Raw genomic sequence first — 19,332 nt, 5'->3', positions numbered from 1 at the left:
CTCATGTAATTAATTTCTATGGTTCCAGGGCTCTACAGATCATCCCTCTACTTGGGGTTGTCAGTCAAGAAGATTCACGGAGACTTTATTGGTTGAATCATATTAAGGGCTTCAAAGAAGGTGTAATAGATAGGATCCCCTCTTTAGGAAGCTCATAATTTAGGGAGTTTGAGGACAGAATTCAAAATATCTGTGAAATATACCTATCAGCACTATGAACATGAAGAGTGTTCATTGTTTTTCTCTCCTTCTTTGACCCCCCAGGTTACATAAAAGCTTGTCCTCATTTGCCACTGTCCAAAAATTCCTTGAATTATCAATTCCCCAATCTCCACCTTGATACTTTCTTATCTTCTACACTTCCAACCATCTCCAATCTGGTCACTATTTAGAAAAGAAATGTGTGAAATTTAATAGTTGCCACAGACTTGAATCAAACTCTTGACATGATTTTTTCAATGGGTAAAAATGAATCTCTGTCATAACAATAATCCTCACCCAGGGCAGCTGAAAGAGTGAAACTTACTCCCATACTATAGTGGAGTCATGCTCATGCAGGTACCACAATCGTGTGGTACTCATTTTAGTATTATTTATCAGTTAATATTTAGTACTGTTTAGTATTTAATATTTAGCTGTGTCTGGAATTGACTACTGAATAATACTAAATAGACTTGTTTAGGAAGCAAAGCTCTAATTCCCTAAGAATCCTATGAGATTTTTCAAAAAGCACATTTGCAAATTCTTCCTTTGTTCTTTTCCAAAGCCAGAGATAAAGATATTTGTTTCAAGTCTTTGAACTCTGAGCTCACTTTCATTCAGTCATCTATATTCCCATTTAATCATATTATCATATTATTAAACCTATTCTTTTTTTTCTTTCTCTCCCTTCCTTCTTTCCTTTCATTCCTCCCACCCCCCTCCCTCCCTTTCCTCCTTTATCTTTTTCCCCCTTCCTTCCTTCCATCCTTCCTTCTTCCCTTCCTTCCTTCCTTCCTTCCTTCCTTCCTTCCTTATTTTTTTTAACAAGGGGCAGGGACATATCTCTTAAGACCTTCGTCTACCCCAGAAGAGGAGGCCATGGGGCTTCAGAGAGTAAGGACAAATCCATCCTCCTACCAACACAGCTATGTGGAGACACTTACGTTGAAGTCGTACAACACACCGAAGTTTGCCGCAGATGCCTCTTCAGCTCTGGGAACTGTTTTCCTAGGTAAACTGCCATATGGCAAACCCCAGAGGTACTGTACAGAGAAGCAAAGAAAGCAGTTAATAATTGGAAACAAAGTCTAAGCCACACATGTGATCACAAATGGTTTTGTTTAAAAGCACTTCTGAAACTTTTTCATGGAGACTCTGTGGGTCTCCACGTGGGGTCCCATTTTCTGGGAATTGACTACTAAATCCAGAGTTAAGAACAAAGGGAGTGCTAGGAACCCTTCCTTCTAAGTTCAGTGGACCACCAGCAGTCAGGCCAACCACAATGCCCAGAATGCTTGCTGAGAAGCCCTACGACCCACCACCACCTCCAAACTGGTCTCCTTTAGGGGAGGTCTGGAGAGGAGAAAAGAGGCCTTTGGGGGAACTATAGTGTTCAAACAAACCATACTACTCACATCTTCATGTGGGGCTGCTTCTTAGGGTTGGGGGTGGTGGGAGATTCTCTCCTTCATGTTAAGAAAGAGAAGACTCAAGGGAATCACCTATACAATTTGAGAGGGTCAAATGGGAGGAAAGATGGGTACCCTGATTATATTTGCTTTACCACTAATTCAGGTTTGCTCCCCTGATCTTATGCTACCAGATTCAAAGAGGAATTTTTAGGGGCCGAGCCAGCCAGCAAGGGGACAAGAATAGGGTCCTGGCAGATTTCTTGGTGAGAACTGGTAAAAGCACCCCGCTAGGGCAGGCACAAGGCTTGCCAAGCAGATGCTGCTTCTTATGGGATATGCAAATTTCTTCCCTGGGGCTGGGGGTGGAGGATGAATGTGACTGGCAGCCTGAGTGTGCAGCTTTATGGAAGTCAGCCCCTACTCCTACCCTCCACATAGGCTGCACAGCTTCCATGGAAGCTTCTTGGCTTCCTAGGACTGAACAGAGCAGAAGGTGGATCCTACCCTGTCTCACTCCAAAGTTGAGGGCCACAGAGAACAAAGGAGATTAAGGTCTCAGGCTTGGCCCTTTGGGCAAAAGGGCATTTGAATCAAAGGAAGGCTGAATGAGTCTGTGGGCTGGAGGCTGCTGAAAAATGGAGCCTCATTGCCAGGAGGGGACCAGTCTTGGCCTCTGGCGGTTCTGTAAAGCTAGCACATGAGGTTTCTATCCTCTTTTGTTCTTTGGCTGGAGCTGGTAACCAATGCCCAGAAAACAGGATGCCCCTCACAGCATCTAACACAAACCTGTAAGAAAGCATCCAAAGACAATATGCTTCTTAGTTCTAGGAATACATCCAATCAAACACGTATTAACTCCCTCCACTATACACCAGGCATTCTGTAATTTCATATAGTTGGAACGAATCAGCCACAACCTTTCATTTCCATGGAGGCTGTGTGCTGTAGGGGAAAGAGTAAGGGCCGTTGATAAAACTCCACGTATGCCCCGAGTCTGACACTAAGGAGTGTCATAATAGCCAGTGATGGAGTTTCAAGTTTCCTTAGAGACATGAGCAGAAATAAAGCTGGGGTTAATCTGAAATAGATGAAATACATACATTCTGCTGTATCGCCTGAAAGTTTTCACTTGAGAAATGGACTCGCCAGACTTCTGATCTATGTCTACTGACTTCTAAGAGCCACATAGCCGTAGAATGCCCCGAATTATCTCAGGGATTATAAAAGTAGTGGATTGGGAGGCAAAATCTTGGGACAAAAAATAGAATCATGATCCCAGTCCCGGAACGACTTGAAAAAAAAACCCTCACTCTCAGATATCGGTTAAGCCCAATAAGCAACCCGTGACTCTGTTTCCACATTTTTAAAGGGGAAAGAAAATGCTTCTGTAGTCTACTTCTTACATTTGTTGTGAGGCTCAGCAAGTAAAAGAAATGAAAGTGTTTTGCACTATGAAAAGCAAAATTCTTCATGCATGTAAAGCACTATTGGGATTGTTATGCCCATGGGGAGGCTCAATGCAGAAGCTGGCCCTGATTTAAAACCATAGGGATTCAAGACCAGTGCTCTAACCTAACAATCTGAGGGTTGATTGGGGGTGGGAGGGAGGGCAGGGTGGGTGATGAGTACTGAGGAGGGTACCTGTTGGGATGAGCACTGGGTGTTGTATGGAAACCAATATGACAATAAATTTCATATTAAAAAAAAGACATGGAAATAAAAAATCACTCAAAATGCTTAGTTTTGGCTGTCGGCAATACTGTTCTGAACAAGCTGACTTTGAAATAATGGCACCTAAAAGACCCTCTGTAGCCCGAATAAAGCCTAAACTGACTTCTGTGTGATAAGTAAGCATCCAAAGATCAGAGCCATCTAACCTCTTATGACTAAAGACTCCAACCTCAGTCTTGTTTGTTGGCCTTAGCTGATTGACTCTTTTCCCCGCATCAGCTCAGGGCTTTGCCTCCTTCTTCACTCTGGACCCACTATCTGTTTTACTCTCCTCTCTGACTTTGATCCTAAAGACCCCACCCCACTGTGTATGTGTGCGTCCATGTGTGTGCCTGGGTTATCTTACTTTACATGTGGAAAAAAACTGCTCATGTTGTGTTTCTTCAAATAGAAAAGACAGATGCATTAAGGAGTATTTCTTTCCAAGCAAACTTGGCAAAATAAATAAATACAATTCACAAGGTGTCGAAGCTTTCCTTTTGAGCAATTAACATTTGAGCACAGGGACCACCTTGGGAATCTGATAGAAGCCATGAACCCTTCCATATAAAAATGTACATTTAAACAGACACACCACATTTTATACATGATTTCAGGAAGCTCACGTACCCTTTGGAGCAATGAGTAGGATCTTCGGCCCACGGGCACCATTTTGAAAATTAACCTTGTTACCTGGGCTACGACTCTCAGAGTGGATACGGCCAGTTAATCATTCTATTTTTCAGAAGAGGAAAGAAATTTTCTAGGACAGGAGAAACTTGTTCCAGCTATTTTTTTGTAACCCGGAAGTCAGAATCTTACCTCTGGCAACATGATGAGGCTGAATGTCAAGATAAAGAGAACCATATTTACTCCATACATCCATCTCAAGAAGAGGAAGTATGAGGCCACCGATGAGCCAAACTGACCTACCAAAAAGAAAAGTTAAAAGATTGAGAGACAGGTCAGAATCAAAAGGAAACAAAAGCCACTGTCTTGGTGCTTTCCATAAGAGATCTGCTCCTGGCGACACGTGGGTTCTTTTCACGTGGACATCATATCGACAGTCTCTGGCGTCCTCCTGTTTCTATCCTGGAAGAGGGAAAGTTAATGGCGACGGAAGTGCTCTCTACTGTGTAGTTGCCGTTGTGTAGAATGACTGTGACCTACGCCTTTAGAGTCCATCCGAGGGAAAGCTGCCTTGTGCTTAGCAGCCAGAAGTGCTCCTTGAAGAGCCCATTTCATGCCTGGAGTTAGTACAGTTGCGTGAGCAAATACCTGTAAGGTGGTTGCTGCAGTACCTGGCCAGCAGTGTTCCGCCATTATCATTATCACTACTGCCCTTCTGCCTCCGTCCTGTCAGCCAACAAGGCTCTTCTCAAAAATGTTTACCACATCCTTTCTGGACAGCTGTCCTAACAGACCGCCCCGTGCTATTTGTCTGACTTAACTGGCATTTTTTAGGTACAGCACAGAAGCTGAAGTTCATTCACTCACTCCTCACATATTTAAAGTATCTTCTGGGGTGCCTGGGGTGGCTCAGTTGGTTAAGCATCCGACTCTTGGGTTGCAGCTCTGGTCGTGATCTCACGGATCCTGAGATGGAACCCCACGTTGGGCTCTGTGCTCACAACATGGAGATGGCTCGGGACTTTCTCTCTCCCCTCTCTCTCTCTGCCCCTTCCCTGCTCGTGTGCTCTCTGTCTTTCTCAAAATAAATAAATAGACTTTTAAAAAAATAAATAAAATAAAGCATCTTCTGCCAGGAATTACTTTAGATGTAAAGCACAATGTCACAGAGAGGGTTGCTGCCCTAATACAACTTACATTTTAGTGAGGTATGGAAACAACAAAAATGCAGGAATTTAAAAACTAAATAAATAAATTAAATATATGTATTTATCATAATATATTATATATTATATTAGACATCATATCATGTGTGAATAGCATGTATATTATATATCCCATATATGTATATTCGCTCTATACATTGATTAATGCATATATATTATGTGTGATATGGCATGTATGCATGTATCATTTATATGATATGTATGTATTATATATGATATATAAGATTACATATGATTATATTTTTGTAACAATTACATATATGTAATTATTATAACCAGATAGGTCCTGATTATAAAATATCAAGAGGGTTGCTTTCAATAAGTTCATTGAGGAAGGTATATCAAAGAGGGTAGCATTCAAGCCTCGGTCTGAAGTTGGAGGAAGAGGCACAATGCCCAGGCTGGGGAAGAGCCGCTCAAGCAGAAGAAAGAGCCAGAACAAATATCTGGAGGCAGGCAAGAGCTCGGGACAATTGAGGAACAAAGCAGAGGACTGTGTAGTTGGAGCCCAATGAACAAGGGAAATTGGTGACAGATGAGGACGGAGAGACAAGCCAACCCACACTGCGTAGGACCTCTTAAGGCAAGGTAGAAAGTGAGGTTTTTATTTTAAATGTGATGAGAAGTCACCAACAGGTGTTAAGCAGCTGGAGTGGGGCGGCGGTGGGGGGACCGTGACCTTTAAGAAGTCTCCTCCACTTTGGGAAATGAATTGGGAAGGGACAGGCAAGAATGTGCCATCGACACTCGTGCGCCACCGTGGATAGTGATCTGTCCAAATCGTATTTGCTGAGAAAAAAATAAAAAACATGATCTTACAACAGAGAATGGAAGAGGAAGAAAGAACAGGCATTTAAGGTCTCACGTTGAGATTTCACCAATTAACAAAAGCCAGACTTTTCTTTACCACTTAAGGTTCAACATTAAGTTACTAGTTTCCTTAATCTTCCCAATTCCCATTTTCGGTTGCCCAAGAAGAAACAATGAATACTGGCAGTCACCCCCACTGCATCGGGCCCTCTTTCCTGACTCATTCAGCAAAATACCTCCAGTGACCAAAGCTTTTCTTGGCCCTCTGGCTTTGCAACATTACTGGTGGGGAAACATTATTGCAGAAGGAAGGAGGCTGCTATGAAGCAAATTCCAGCCTCTGCTTAGTAACATGAGGCTGAGATCACATGAGAGTCATGCTGCTATTTCTGGAACTTAGAATATTCTTTAGGTGCCACCTCGCCTATTCCCACAACACAGAGGCAATTTTTATAGAAACTTTAAAAAAGTCAATGGTTAAATGGACGTTTTTAAAAAAACACAATGATTTTGAAATCTGAATCTTTGGATTCATTTCACTTTGTAGAGGGATACAGAGTTCTACAGGATTTCTGAAAGCATGTGGTTTTGCTAAACACGCCCGCAGGTGCTGTAACCAGATGCGCTGGTCCATCTGCAGAAAGGCTAAGCAGATCTGCCCCTCCCAGGACATCTGATCATCCACCTGGCTCCCAGTGATTTCATATCATTTCATGGCTGTTATCTATGTTCTCTGGTAACAATTGCCCAAGGACTGCCTCAGCCAGGTTCACTTGTCATGTTTTATTGAAGGCAGTAGACTTCCAGCTTGCTAGTCATTATAGTTACTCATTAATTGGAGAAGAAACTTTGTCTCTAGGTACCCGGAGTAAGCTTGTCCCTGAAACACACATGAGATCTTCTGGTGTAGAATCCCAAGCACGGGATGCTGACTCATGCTTTCCTCCTTCTCTCCCTCCCTCCCTCCCTCGTGGCCTTCTTCCCTTCCTCCTTCCCTTCCTTCTTTTCTCCCCTTCTTCCTTTCCTACCTCCCTTCTTACAGTTTTGCTCTACTCATTAGCACCCATGGCTAATGGTCCCCTGACTGGGACTAAATCTGGCATTTACTAAAGAGAGAAACCTGACTATAGTGTAGCTAAAAGATAATTGGAAAGAACATCCATTCCCGTGTGCTTAGTCTCTTAGATAAAATTGTAAAGAACAAGAATAGGTAGTAGTAGTGGTAATGATAACAACAACAACAACAATAACAATAACAACAACAATAACAACAGCTGACATATCTCGCTGGTCAATTATGCATACTGAAAACTTTGGCATCAACTCGTTTAACTACCTCTAGAACCCAATAAGGTTAAGTGTTATTAGGCACACTGTGTGGATGGAGAACCCCAAAATTAAACATAAGCATCGGACTGAACCAAAACTTGACTAATAATAGTAACAGCTGATATGTAATGAATGTTTGTTTCAGACATCTGTCTTGATCTTGTGTATTAATTCATTTAGTCATCGAATTCCTGCAAGAGGAGAAATACCGTACTCCCACCTTACAGAGACTTAAGCCCGTGGGTTACACAGCTAGGAAATGATGAAACTGGGGTCATGTGGGTAGTTCTGTAGGTAGTAAATGATGGAGCCAGAGTTCTAAACCAGGCAGCCTTGATTCCTAGGCGTTTGACTCTAAATCTAGATCTCTTTTAACCACAGTGCTATATTGCTCGTCAGGTAGAATCATAATCAAATTATCTTTTTAAAACTATAATATATGGAATAATTATGCCATGTGCATGTATGTCTGAAAGAATATAGGCAATATCCATGAATCAGCCAAGGCCATGCACATTCATAAATTTGGATTGTGCCCAGAAATGACCTGTTCTTTTTTTCCTTAATCTAACTAATAAATCCTGTTTCCATAATGAATTATTCATGTATTAAAACAGAGTCCTTGGTATGTATTCAAGTGAGACCTTTTAAGCTTATGCAATATTCTGGTTGCTGAATTTTCTTGCATTTCTTTTAAATTCAGGTTAAAGTTTCACCTCTCCCTCTGGTTATTTATTATTAAGGCAAAGCAATTTGTAGTCTGTCATCATGGATAATTTCCTCTTGAACAGTTGGGTAATAAGACAGGCAGACAAATATGAGCATTTCTAAATGGGAAAAGACCAATTAAATCACCTGCTGCATGAGTACAATATACATATCATCTTGTTGGGCTAGGACAAAAAGCATAGTTTCTTTCAAATTGGTCTAGGAAAATTAAATGTGGCAAATTTGATTTGCATTATCTGGAGCCAGTAAGGGGCAAAAGGACCTCAACCTTTAGAAAAGGTTGGAACATGATTGCCTTTCCCATCTCTTTTCCAATTTCCATTTAGTTAAGTTTCAAAGACCATCGCAGATACATGCTTCCCCGTCTTTGGTAGGGTACTTTCTATGGGATGGTTACTATGACCCAAGGACTTTGCTAGTACAGTCTTAGAAAGGTTTCATACTTTTCAACTAACATAATAGCCCCAGAGTCTATGGTGTATTTATGATTATCATTATGATCATAATGCATTAAGCATCTTATAGAAGATGAAGTATATAATTAAATAAATAGCTCATTCAAAACTAAATGCATGAGAAAATGGAAAATAATTCCCCAAGTAGGATAATGATCAAGAAATTCTATAACTACCCATCCTGCCATTGCCCTGGTAGAATCCACTCTGGGAACTGTTGCCAAAGAAAAAGTTTATAAAATGTTCTGTAAAGTGATAAATGAGCAAGCCACATTGAGGAAACCACAAGCTTTGGACCCAGACAGACTTCACCTTGCATTTCAGCTCCTCTAGTGACTAATTCTGGTACAGTTAGGTTAATGTGCACATTGCATGCATGGTAAAGAGTATATGAAACATCTGCGGAGTATCTGAGTGATGCTCAAAGGGCAGTGGTTGTGGCGATTGTTGATAGACTAGAAAATGAGGGTCAGTTCTTCACAGGGAGGCATAGCACCATGAAAGGTGAAGAAATCAGGGCAACCTAATCAAATCATAAATTGCATAAGGAAGAGAAAGTAATGTGCTTGACATCATCCAGCTGACTGTTCCAAATTTTCTGGAGGAAGAAGAGAGGAAGGAAAATAACTAAGAGTATAACTGAGTAGCCCTCAATCTGTCTTCTCCACAGTAACACACATGATGGATGGTGGCCATATATGTAACTCATTCTTGTGTGAAATTCTGGCAATAAAAATAATCTCATCTGTTTCTGGCCTCCTCAAGATAAGCTACTGCAATGCAAGCGGGCATGACATTGTTATTGAGACAAGTTAGAACTGCTCAGTGTACCTTCGAAATAAAAATTGTGCAAATCAGGGCGCCTGGGTGGCGCAGTCGGTTAAGCGTCCGACTTCAGCCAGGTCATGATCTCGCGGTCCGTGAGTTCGAGCCCCACGTCGGGCCGTAGGGCTCTGGGCTGATGGCTCGGAGCCTGGAGCCTGTTTCCGATTCTGTGTCTCCCTCTCTCTCTGCCCCTCCCCCGTTCATGCTCTGTCTCTCTCTATCCCAAAAATAAATAAACGTTGGAAAAAAAAAATTTTTTTTTAAATTAAAAAAAAAATTGTGCAAATGTACATATTTTAATGATCATTCTTAAAAATGTATGGGGATACATCTCAAAACTGGTCAAGATTCAACCCTATCATCTCACAGGTGAATGGGACTGAGGCCCAGAGAGATTACATGACCACCGAGGAGCAGAACAGCTAATCTGTAGCAAAGCAAGAGCAGAACCCAGAGTTCTTTCCACACAAATTGTATCAAGATCTTAATGTTCCAAATGTCTTTCTGTTCCTCCATACCTCTCAGGGGAGCGTATTTCAGCTGCACACTTGAAACCTAAGGATTCCGTGATGTCTGTTCTTTTCTGACGTGTCTAAATTCCTTTTTCCACTTCCTAGAATGGTAGATATGTGAGGAATGTCTACTCTTTCATTTTATTCAACACGTATTTATTACAGTCAAATTCTAGGTCTGGCAATCCAGGAGGAAGAGAACCAAACCTCTTCTCTCATGTCTATTCGAAGAAATAAGCACAAAATAAAATGAAATGAAATGACAGTTAAAAATTAAATTTAAGGCGTGCCTGGGTGGCTCAGTCGGTTGAACGTCTGACTTCGGCTCAGGTCATGATTTTACCGTATGTGAGTTCAAGCCCCCCATCGGGCTTTGTGCTGACAGCTCGGAGCCTGGAACCTGCTTCAGCTTCTGTGTCTCCCTCTCTCTCTGCCCCTCCCCCACTCCTGTCTCTGTCTCTCTCTCTCTCTATCAAAAATAAACATTAAAAAAAAATTAAACTTAAAATACAGTATTTAAAAAAAAAATTTTAACATTTATTTATTTTTGAGAAAAAGATTGAGACGAAGCGTGAGCCGGGGAGGGGCAGAGAGAGGGAGACACAGAATCTGAAGCAGGCTCCGGGCTCTGAGCCTTCAGCACAGAGCCTGATGTGGGGCTCGTTCCCACGAACTGTGAGATCATGACCTGAGCTGAAGTCGGAGGTTCAACCTGAGTCACTCAGGTGCCCCTGTTAAGATGTATTCAAAAAGAAATCACATTCATAGTTTTTTAGAGCCTTTTTTTAAATGTTTATTTATTTTTGAGATGGAGAGAGACAGAGTGTGAGCAGGGCAGGGGCAGAGAGAGAGGGAGACACAGAATCCAAAGCAGGCTCCAAGGCCTGAGCCATCAGCACAGAGCCTGATGTGGGGCTCGAACCCACAAACTGTGAGATCATGACCTGAGCCAAAGTCAGATGTTCAACTGACTGAGCCACCCAGGCGCCCCTAAAATGCAGTATTTTAGATAGTAAGTGTTAAGGAAGAAAATAAAGTAATAATGTGATCATACAGGAATATGTGGGAGGAAGTGTAATTAATTAGCTGATGTGTTTTTAATTCATTGCCACTTGATAATGAGAGACAGAGGACTGAGGATAGGCACTCCTAAAACATGCCCAATCATGTTCATGAACTATCCATCAACTGTGTTATCTCCCTGTGGAGCCTCCATTTTAATTATGCAACACCAAGTTTAACCAGCAGGAAAATCTGCTTCTCAGTCTGAAAACTCAGGGAGGAAATTCAGATCCTAGTCGAAACTCTTAGAAACCAAAACATGGCAAGATTATGCTCACCCTCATTTTAAATATGACCCTTTTTCTTTATATTCTGTATTATATTCTTTCTTATTTAAAAACATTATTTATTACATTTACAATATTTTAAATTTTTATTGGCTTTATTCCAAGTCTAGAGCACTGTTCTAAATACGCTTTTGATCAAGTATATTCTCCTGACTTCTCTGTACCCTGTGAATACTGTATAAAATGAAGGCACAATAACGTAATGGTATTCACATAACAAATTCCTGGATGGTGATGTGATTAACTTATTCTACTTCGGACGTGAAAATGAGGCTTTAAGATTTCTTCAGTCTTTGTAGACATTGTTCAATTTGATTATTGTCTAAATCTCATAAGAGTATATATTTTCGATGTCATGTTCATTGCCAAAATAAAATCACTGCCTTCCCAATGATATATATGACTCAGTGTCATTGTGCACAATATTGACTTCCCTGTATAGGAGAGAACACAAGGTCAGAATGAGAATATTTTGGTCTAATATACGAAGGGAGAGTGGAGTCTCCAGGGCTGTGACTGGTGAGTACTAACAAATTTTCACAGTAAACAAAAAGAATGTTAAAAATGATAACTTTTGTTTGTTCGTTTTCTTGTTTTTAATCTTTCCAATAGTACAGAAACCGAGAAAGACATCTGATAAGCTTATGAAACAACCTTCCCATCTAATGAGATCTCATGAGCACTTACTTTCAATTGCTTTGATTTTGTTTTCCCACGGGACACAAGCAGCTTTGAAGTTTTCAAAATCACGAAGAAATTTCGCCCATTTCTGAAAAGAAAGTCAAATAGAACAATAAAACCCAGCCTCTTGTTTGTCAAGATGTTTTATCCTCCACTCCATCCCCAAATATCACAAGACAATGAACTTAGAAAGATCTCTCTGGTGCCACATAAGGCTTTTTGTAAAAAAAAATAAAAACCAGTAGGATTCACTTGCTTCTCTGTTCCCCACCCACTTTCACACCAATTCAATTAAAAAAACTTTTATGGATCCCCTATTTTATAAAAAATATGCTGAGAAAGATCTGTTTATTCTTCCAGACTATAAGGGAGCAGGGACTGGGGTAGCACCTACTAAGTTGACTGGCAAATTGTATATGTTTAATTAAATACTTGTTGCATGAAGAAATTAATGAACTATGAATAAGACATCGTTCCTGCCTTGAAGGGCTTCTGGGACTATTAGAGTAAGCTGTACCTAAACGAGTAATTTTGATACAGGATGGGAAGTATTATGACATGGGACACTTTTTATTCTGGGAGAGGTAGAGCAACTAACTAAATGGAAAGTCATGGTATCATAGGAAAGGGAGGAAGAAAAAGAATCATACATTAGCTTTTTTAAAAGCTTATTTGTTTTGAGAGAGAAAGAGAGAGAGTGCAGGGGAGGGGGAGAGAGAGAGGAAGAGAGAGAATCCCAAGCAGGCTCCACACTGTCAATGCAGAGCCCGATGTGGGGCTGGGTTCCACGAACCATGAGATCATGATGTGAGCCGAAATCAAGAGTCAGATGCTTAACCGACTGAGCCACCCAGGCCCCCCCTACATTAGTTTTATAAAAGACCTTCCTTCCATTTTACTCCACAATGTTGGGCCATCCATGGTCAAGAGGACCACAAGGAAGAATGGGAACAGGGAAGCTAACTTTGCATATGTGCACATAACGCTGGGATAATGTGTGAGATGGACAGGTGCAATAGAGCCCAAATAACAGTATGAGACAAGTCTGAAGTTCAAAAGGTTACCTAACCTAGAAAGAGCCCAAATATCCATCTACAATAGAATGGATGAGTAAATAGTGGCACCTTCATACAATGGAATACAACACATCAATAAAAATGAACAGCTATCACAACACAGATGTGTCTCATGAATATAATATTGCATCAAAGAAGCCAGAAGCAAAAGCATAAATATTATGATTCCATTCATTTAAATTATAAAGACAGACTTATTACTCCCTGATATATATCATAAATCTATATTTCATATTTAAGGTGTGAATTTTATTCACAAAACCCCATCTTTATGGAAATGAATTCAGCTTACAAGTGGTATAACAATTATAAAGAGGGGATAATAATACCTACATACCTATTTTGCTTTGAGAATTAAATATGGTACCTTCATAGAGGGATTCGATTCAGTGCTTGGCATAAGTAAATACTAACGAAATGTTAGTTTCTCTTCTATCTTTTCCAAGGATCTATGTTTATATTACTGTATCATTTGGGGCTTTTTTCATATTCTATTCAATTTATAGTTAATGTTCCTGGTAGCTGTATGGCCCTGAAACTTGTAGATAACAACTTGTAGAGCAACAAACTTTGACCCAGAACCCCTTAACTATCAGGGAATGGAAGTGAAAGGGGCACAATCTTTGCCATTTCAGAGTGATAAAATCACACAAGTAAGTCTTTTTGCCATAAATCACCATTTCATTGGAGAGGCTGCCATCGAGAATATACAACATCAACCAAAGTGAGTTGTGAAAATGCTTACCTTAGCCATCATCATCTTAAACGCAAACCACCGCTTTCCTTTTCCTTTCCCAAGGGCTCCTTCATTTTCACTCACAAATTTTTTTGCTTCCCTGAGAAAATAAAACAAAATAAGGGGTAAGAGGGAATGGGGTAGAGGTTGAGATGCATATAATAGAGGTAGTGGACATTTCATTTTATCAGGTTTGTAGCCTTAGTTCTTCCAGACCCTTAGCACATGAATTCAAGCTCTATTTCAAGCTCCGGACTCATAATAGATGTTTAAGCTTTTTAATTCCGGCCAGGAAGAATAAGATATTTTAGTCTCACTTATTAATCATCTGGAGTCATCAAAAAGCAAGGAATTTATGCTAAGTGTCAAAATCGAGAACTCTAGCTCTTTTCATTTCCACCACATATAAAATTGAATCCAAAGTTGACTTCGGCTTCTGGCAGTCAGAATGTTTATTTTAAAATATTTTCTCTTCTTCTTTTTTAAGGATTCCTTTTGTAAAATAAGGCAAAGAGTTTAGGACAAACTGACATGGAGCACAGTTACTGACCTGGTATTTAATCTCATAAAACCAATTATGAGTTGAAACAAAAATGTTATGTACAGCAAATTGGGTTGAGGGAAGAAGATAAAGGGAAGGAGTACTTTTGGCCTCACATTCAGAAAGGGCCTCAAAGATAAACTTTAATATTATTCCCAAATAGTTATACCTTTCAGTAGGCACACTCAGGTCTCTCTGTATGTGTGTGTGTGTGTGTGTGTGTGTGTGTAGAAAAGCATCAGTTCAAAAAAAAAAAAAAAATTAAAAAAAAAAAAAAGGAAAAAAGGGGCGCCTGGGTGGCGCAGTCGGTTGGGCGTCCGACTTCAGCCAGGTCACGATCTCGCGGTCCGTGAGTTCGAGCCCCGCGTCGGGCTCTGGGCTGATGGCTCAGAGCCTGGAGCCTGTTTACGATTCTGTGTCTCCCTCTCTCTCTGCCCCTCCCCCGTTCATGCTCTGTCTCTCTCTGTCCCAAAAATAAATAAACGTTGAAAAAAAAAAAATTAAAAAAAAAAAGAAAAGCATCAGTTCACGAAAATGGAGAATGTTAACTATACTATAATTTTATAAACTTGGTTGGCCAATTTTGCTATTGCTGTTTGTTTGATATACGAAAAACTTTTAAAAATAGAGGTGGCCCAGGTTTGTCTTGACTTTTCGGGACAGCAGAGGGCATAACCCAGGAGAACCCAAACCTGAACTATGGTTCAATAGCTGCAACATCGTCCTTCGGTTGGAAGGCCGCTGGACCGTGAGATTTTACAGAATATTATTAACACAAAAAAGCAAATTAAAAAAAAAAATGAAAAGTCAGTGAAGGATTTTTTTTTTGGTAAGGTGTTCCTGAGTAACAGTTCTAAACTCAAGATTTTATAATACCCAGGGATCGAAACACAACATGCACCTGCTGACTTACCCAATAACTACACAGTGGTGCCTCCTGAATTGCCTGGGCATGTGAACCCACCCATATTCTGCCATAAAAACACAAGTGCAACGGAGAAGATTCACTTTAGGCATCAAAGAGAGCTCCCAAATTAGTTCCTTGATGGCAGAGATGAAATCCTGTCCTTGTGTATCTCCCACAGCACCGACCACTACTTTGACCAGAAGAGGATGCTTAATAAAACTAGACCTTCTGGAAGTGGAGATGAGAGGCATAACTTGGAATAGTTACCAGATTGGGGAGAATCTGGTAATTGTATTTTCCATATTAATTAATGCTCAAATACAAGGTCATTCCCAAATGCTGGGATTGTACCCTTCTTCAGGAGTCTACTCAGAAACTATGACAGTCTCCTGGAAATGACAAGGGTTACTAGACTGGCCTTGTCAAATGGCCTGACCATTTGACATGACCTCAGAGCTATGAAAATTAATTTGATAATGGTTTCTAAAACACTCTACAGATCCTAAAATGTTTAATGCAGCCACATCACAAAGTATAAACTGAGCTCTCATGGCTGGGTTTCTATATCCACGCAATCAGAAAGCGCATCACATTTAAGCCTTAACTATGTGTTCTAGAGAAGACAGGGCAGGAGTGAGTATGGCACCTCACTGACATTTATAAAATGTTGAAGTGACCTAAACTAAACTTGACTCTGACTTGAGTTCTCAACCAGCCTCTGATTTGTCTCTGTGAGCAGGGGAGGGGCAGAGAGAGAGGGAGACACAGAATCCGAAGCAGGCTCCAGGCTCGGAGCTGCCAGCACAGAGACGGACGCAAGGCTGGAACCCAGCAGCCATGAGATCGTGACCTGGACCGTAGTCGCAGGCTTAACCAACGGAGCCACTGAGGTGCCCCTGATTCTCCTATTAATACTTGTTTCAAAACTGAAAATTTGCTCTAACATGATTGATTCATTACAGAAGAATTTAAGCATAACACAAATTTTGCATTTGCTGACATGAGATTGTATCTGCAAGAAACTCGAGGCGAATGCAGAAAAACTGCATCCAGCTAAACTTAGCGTATTCACGAAACGTGCACACCTCACCCGGCTACCTCACTGCGCCCCCTGCCTTATGGCCGCAGCCATTCACAGCTGGTCTTAAAGAACTTCCTCCAAACGCCACATCCCAAATTGCAAACCTGTTGAAGGCCACTTCCACGAGCAAGCTTCAGGTCTTTTGCAAAGGAAACTGCCATCATTTATTGTAGCTTTTCTGTATTTCTTAACCACTTAGCGTGTGCAAAATGTTGCTGCCGTTTTATACCTATCTTTTTTGATGTGTCACTGATGATATTCCTGAGTATTGTTCCCTTATTCCCAGGTTTCCTATCAGCCCTGTGGTTTTCATTGCCCTATTTTGCATAGTGTGGTGGATTTTAGGTACCCATACAATGTATGACAGCCGAACTGACTACAATTCAACTATTTGGTATCAAGAACTTTGAAATTCATAAAATCAGGTCTACATAGGAATCATCACATCACTCTATTATAGTAAAACATATAAATAGAGAGTCAAAAATTCTTCCTGGTGGTAAAATCAAAATTTGTTTTTCAAATGTAAAGTGCTTACTTTATATGGGCATATTTGCTACTCTAGATACTTAGTTTGGTCTATAGAGTTACATCACTTTCTAGATGAGTGGCCAATTAGAGAACATGACTGCTCTAAACAGCCATTATTCTACTTCATATTTCTGACAAGATTTTTAATTTTGTGAACTGATGATTATGCAATAGGATCATTAAACTGGCAAGGTTTAAGAGAGAGAGAGAGAGACAGAAGTCAGGGTTATAAACAAATTAAAATCATCACAAAATTAATGGAACCTATTTCCATGGCGTGCGTAGGGTTTTTTTGTCAGTTATTATAAGTATAATTTTCCCTGGAGCCATCTAAGCAAGGTTTTATCGTTGGCCTCCTCAATTGCCAAGTTTTTCCTGATGCTAGGCACAGTTTCATACTTCCCTCCAAAGCACTACCGTCCCCCCACCCTCAACATACGTATTCTTTTTTTTTTAATGTTTATTTATTTTTGTAAGAGACAGAGACAGAGTGTGAGTGGGGGAGGGACAGAGAGAGAGGGAGACACAGAATCTGAAGCAGGCTCCAGGCTCTGAGTTGTCAGCACAGAGCCCGACGTGGGGCTCGAACTCACAGAGTGCAAGATCATGACCTGAGCCGAAGTCGGGTGTTCAACCGACTGAGCCACTCAGGTGCCCCTCAACATGCATATTCTGACGCTGGTTTTCAGATACCAGCCTGGACCGCACTCAACTCCATGTAATCTCGGGTATACATTTCTTCTCTTCCCTAATGCCTTACCCCCTCCCCTCCTCCATTCTCCAAAAGGCCTGTCTCTAGTTTCATTCCTGAAGGATCCCTGAAGAGCCATTCTAGCTCCTTCTGCTCCCCACTGCCCACCCTTGCCAAAATAAATACTAGACTCAACACATCAGAAGTCTTGTGGGGGTGTGGGGTGATGTTAAGACAAAGCCAGGGGTAATGGAGTAGCCAGAGAATAATTTATTTCAGCAAGTACAGATTCTTGAAATTCCTAATAGGATGCTCTTCGGATATAAGGAAAAACTCTTGCAGCTTGCTGGTCTAGAAGAAGGGACATCAGATGGGAAGACGTAGGCGACTCTGAGAGAACATCCTTTCACACTATTTTCAAGGCTAACCTTTGTAGTGAGCTGCATGACCTCGGGATGAAAAACAAACAAAAAAAAAGTAGTACGGCCCAATCCCATCGTCTCCAATAACAGATTTCTTACCCAGAAGACAGCATCTTTCGTTGTGCTATTAGAAACAAGATACAAAAAGAAGCTATCCAATATGGAGAGGAGCACTGACTGATACTTATCACACTCAAGTGCCCATTACGGATAGCAGAATCCAAGTAAATAAAGAGCAGAGCCTTCGAAAACTGTAAAGCAAAACAACTTCTTCATGGTTTTCTTAACGGTAATCCATTTTCCTACCCATTTGTATTCATCTGGATAATTTAGAGGGATTTTTTTGACAAGGATAACATGAATAAGATTGTGTGGATAAACTTGGAATATCTATTGGCTTCGAACCATCCAAATGTCTGACTGAAAAATGTGTGTCATTCCCTTGAACTGCATTCAAAAAAAGCCGCCTGCCAAGACCATAATCCGGTCCCCAGGTCTCGGAGCTCCAGCCGGCCCTGGTACGATATGCACAGGTCCATGAGCTGTAACCCCAGACCCAGGGATAAATAATTGAGTGAGATCTATTTAATGACAATGATACCTGGCCTCATCATTCATTTATCAACCCCTTGTGTTGGTAATTAGAATAATAAGGTTTCATGGGCTTTCAAGAATGCTTTCACAGTTAGTTGGAGGAAGACACTTTGGTCCAACTTACAAAATAGATAATTTACCCATAACACATGATACAACCCTGATCGCCCAGGGAAGTCAGGACATGCAAGGTTGCCTTTGACACATTCTCATCCCAGGAAACATGTTCTCTGTTTGGGTTAGGTTAAGTTGACTTTTCTTCCCTCTTGTTTTCAGTTTGATAGTACGATTGGGCAACCAACTTGTTGCTCAAGTAAATGAAAGACGTTTCAAAACTAGTCTTCAAGGCAACTGTAATCAAAACTTGTACTCAGGAACACTTGCCAGTAAAGGGATCCGGGGAATGAGAAGCCTTTTCTTAGTAAACACAGTTGTTAAAAAAAAAAAAAAAAAAAAAAAGACCAATGTAAATTGACTCAAAGTCAGAACTCTGACTTTTCCTAAAACAGTACTGAGTAAATTGAGAGAAAGGAGCAGAGGTTGGAAGCTATTCTAAGCACAGAGATTGGAAATAAAGACTATAGGCTACTAGACTACTAGGTAATGTAATTCCATAATGAGACTGGCGGCATTATTTAAAATCATCCTAATCCTGGAAGTGATGATTCCAAACGCCTGTGTTTTGTTTTGTTTTGTTTTTTATAAAGGAGACACTGGGGGAAGTGGGTGCAATGGTTTGAGGCTGAGTTGCTACACCTATGAAGTAAGATCATAATAGCTCCGTCATGGGGCTGTCCTGTGTTTTACAGGAGATAATGCATACAACATGTTTAGCAATAGCACATGTAATGGGACCATGGCAAATCGCAAGAGCTCTATAAACA

At 40.7% G+C, this 19,332-nt stretch overlaps 1 protein-coding gene across 1 annotated transcript in view; it reads right to left on the bottom strand.

Moving 5' to 3' along the window:
* The window catches only part of TMC1 (transmembrane channel like 1), a 194,850-nt gene that overhangs the window by 55,184 nt on the left and 120,334 nt on the right, over positions 1–19,332 (bottom strand). The window contains exons 6-9 of the mRNA XM_045469691.1: positions 13,691–13,781; positions 11,876–11,957; positions 4,146–4,252; positions 1,146–1,244 (exon numbers count right to left, since the gene is read on the bottom strand). Coding sequence (XP_045325647.1) covers positions 1,146–1,244; positions 4,146–4,252; positions 11,876–11,957; positions 13,691–13,781 — 379 coding nt within the window. The remainder of the gene's footprint in view (positions 1–1,145; positions 1,245–4,145; positions 4,253–11,875; positions 11,958–13,690; positions 13,782–19,332) is intronic.

Source organism: Leopardus geoffroyi, chromosome D4, assembly GCF_018350155.1.
Source record: "Leopardus geoffroyi isolate Oge1 chromosome D4, O.geoffroyi_Oge1_pat1.0, whole genome shotgun sequence".
NCBI classification, from domain to species: domain Eukaryota; kingdom Metazoa; phylum Chordata; class Mammalia; order Carnivora; family Felidae; genus Leopardus; species Leopardus geoffroyi.
This window is presented reverse-complemented; position numbering and strand designations above follow the sequence as displayed.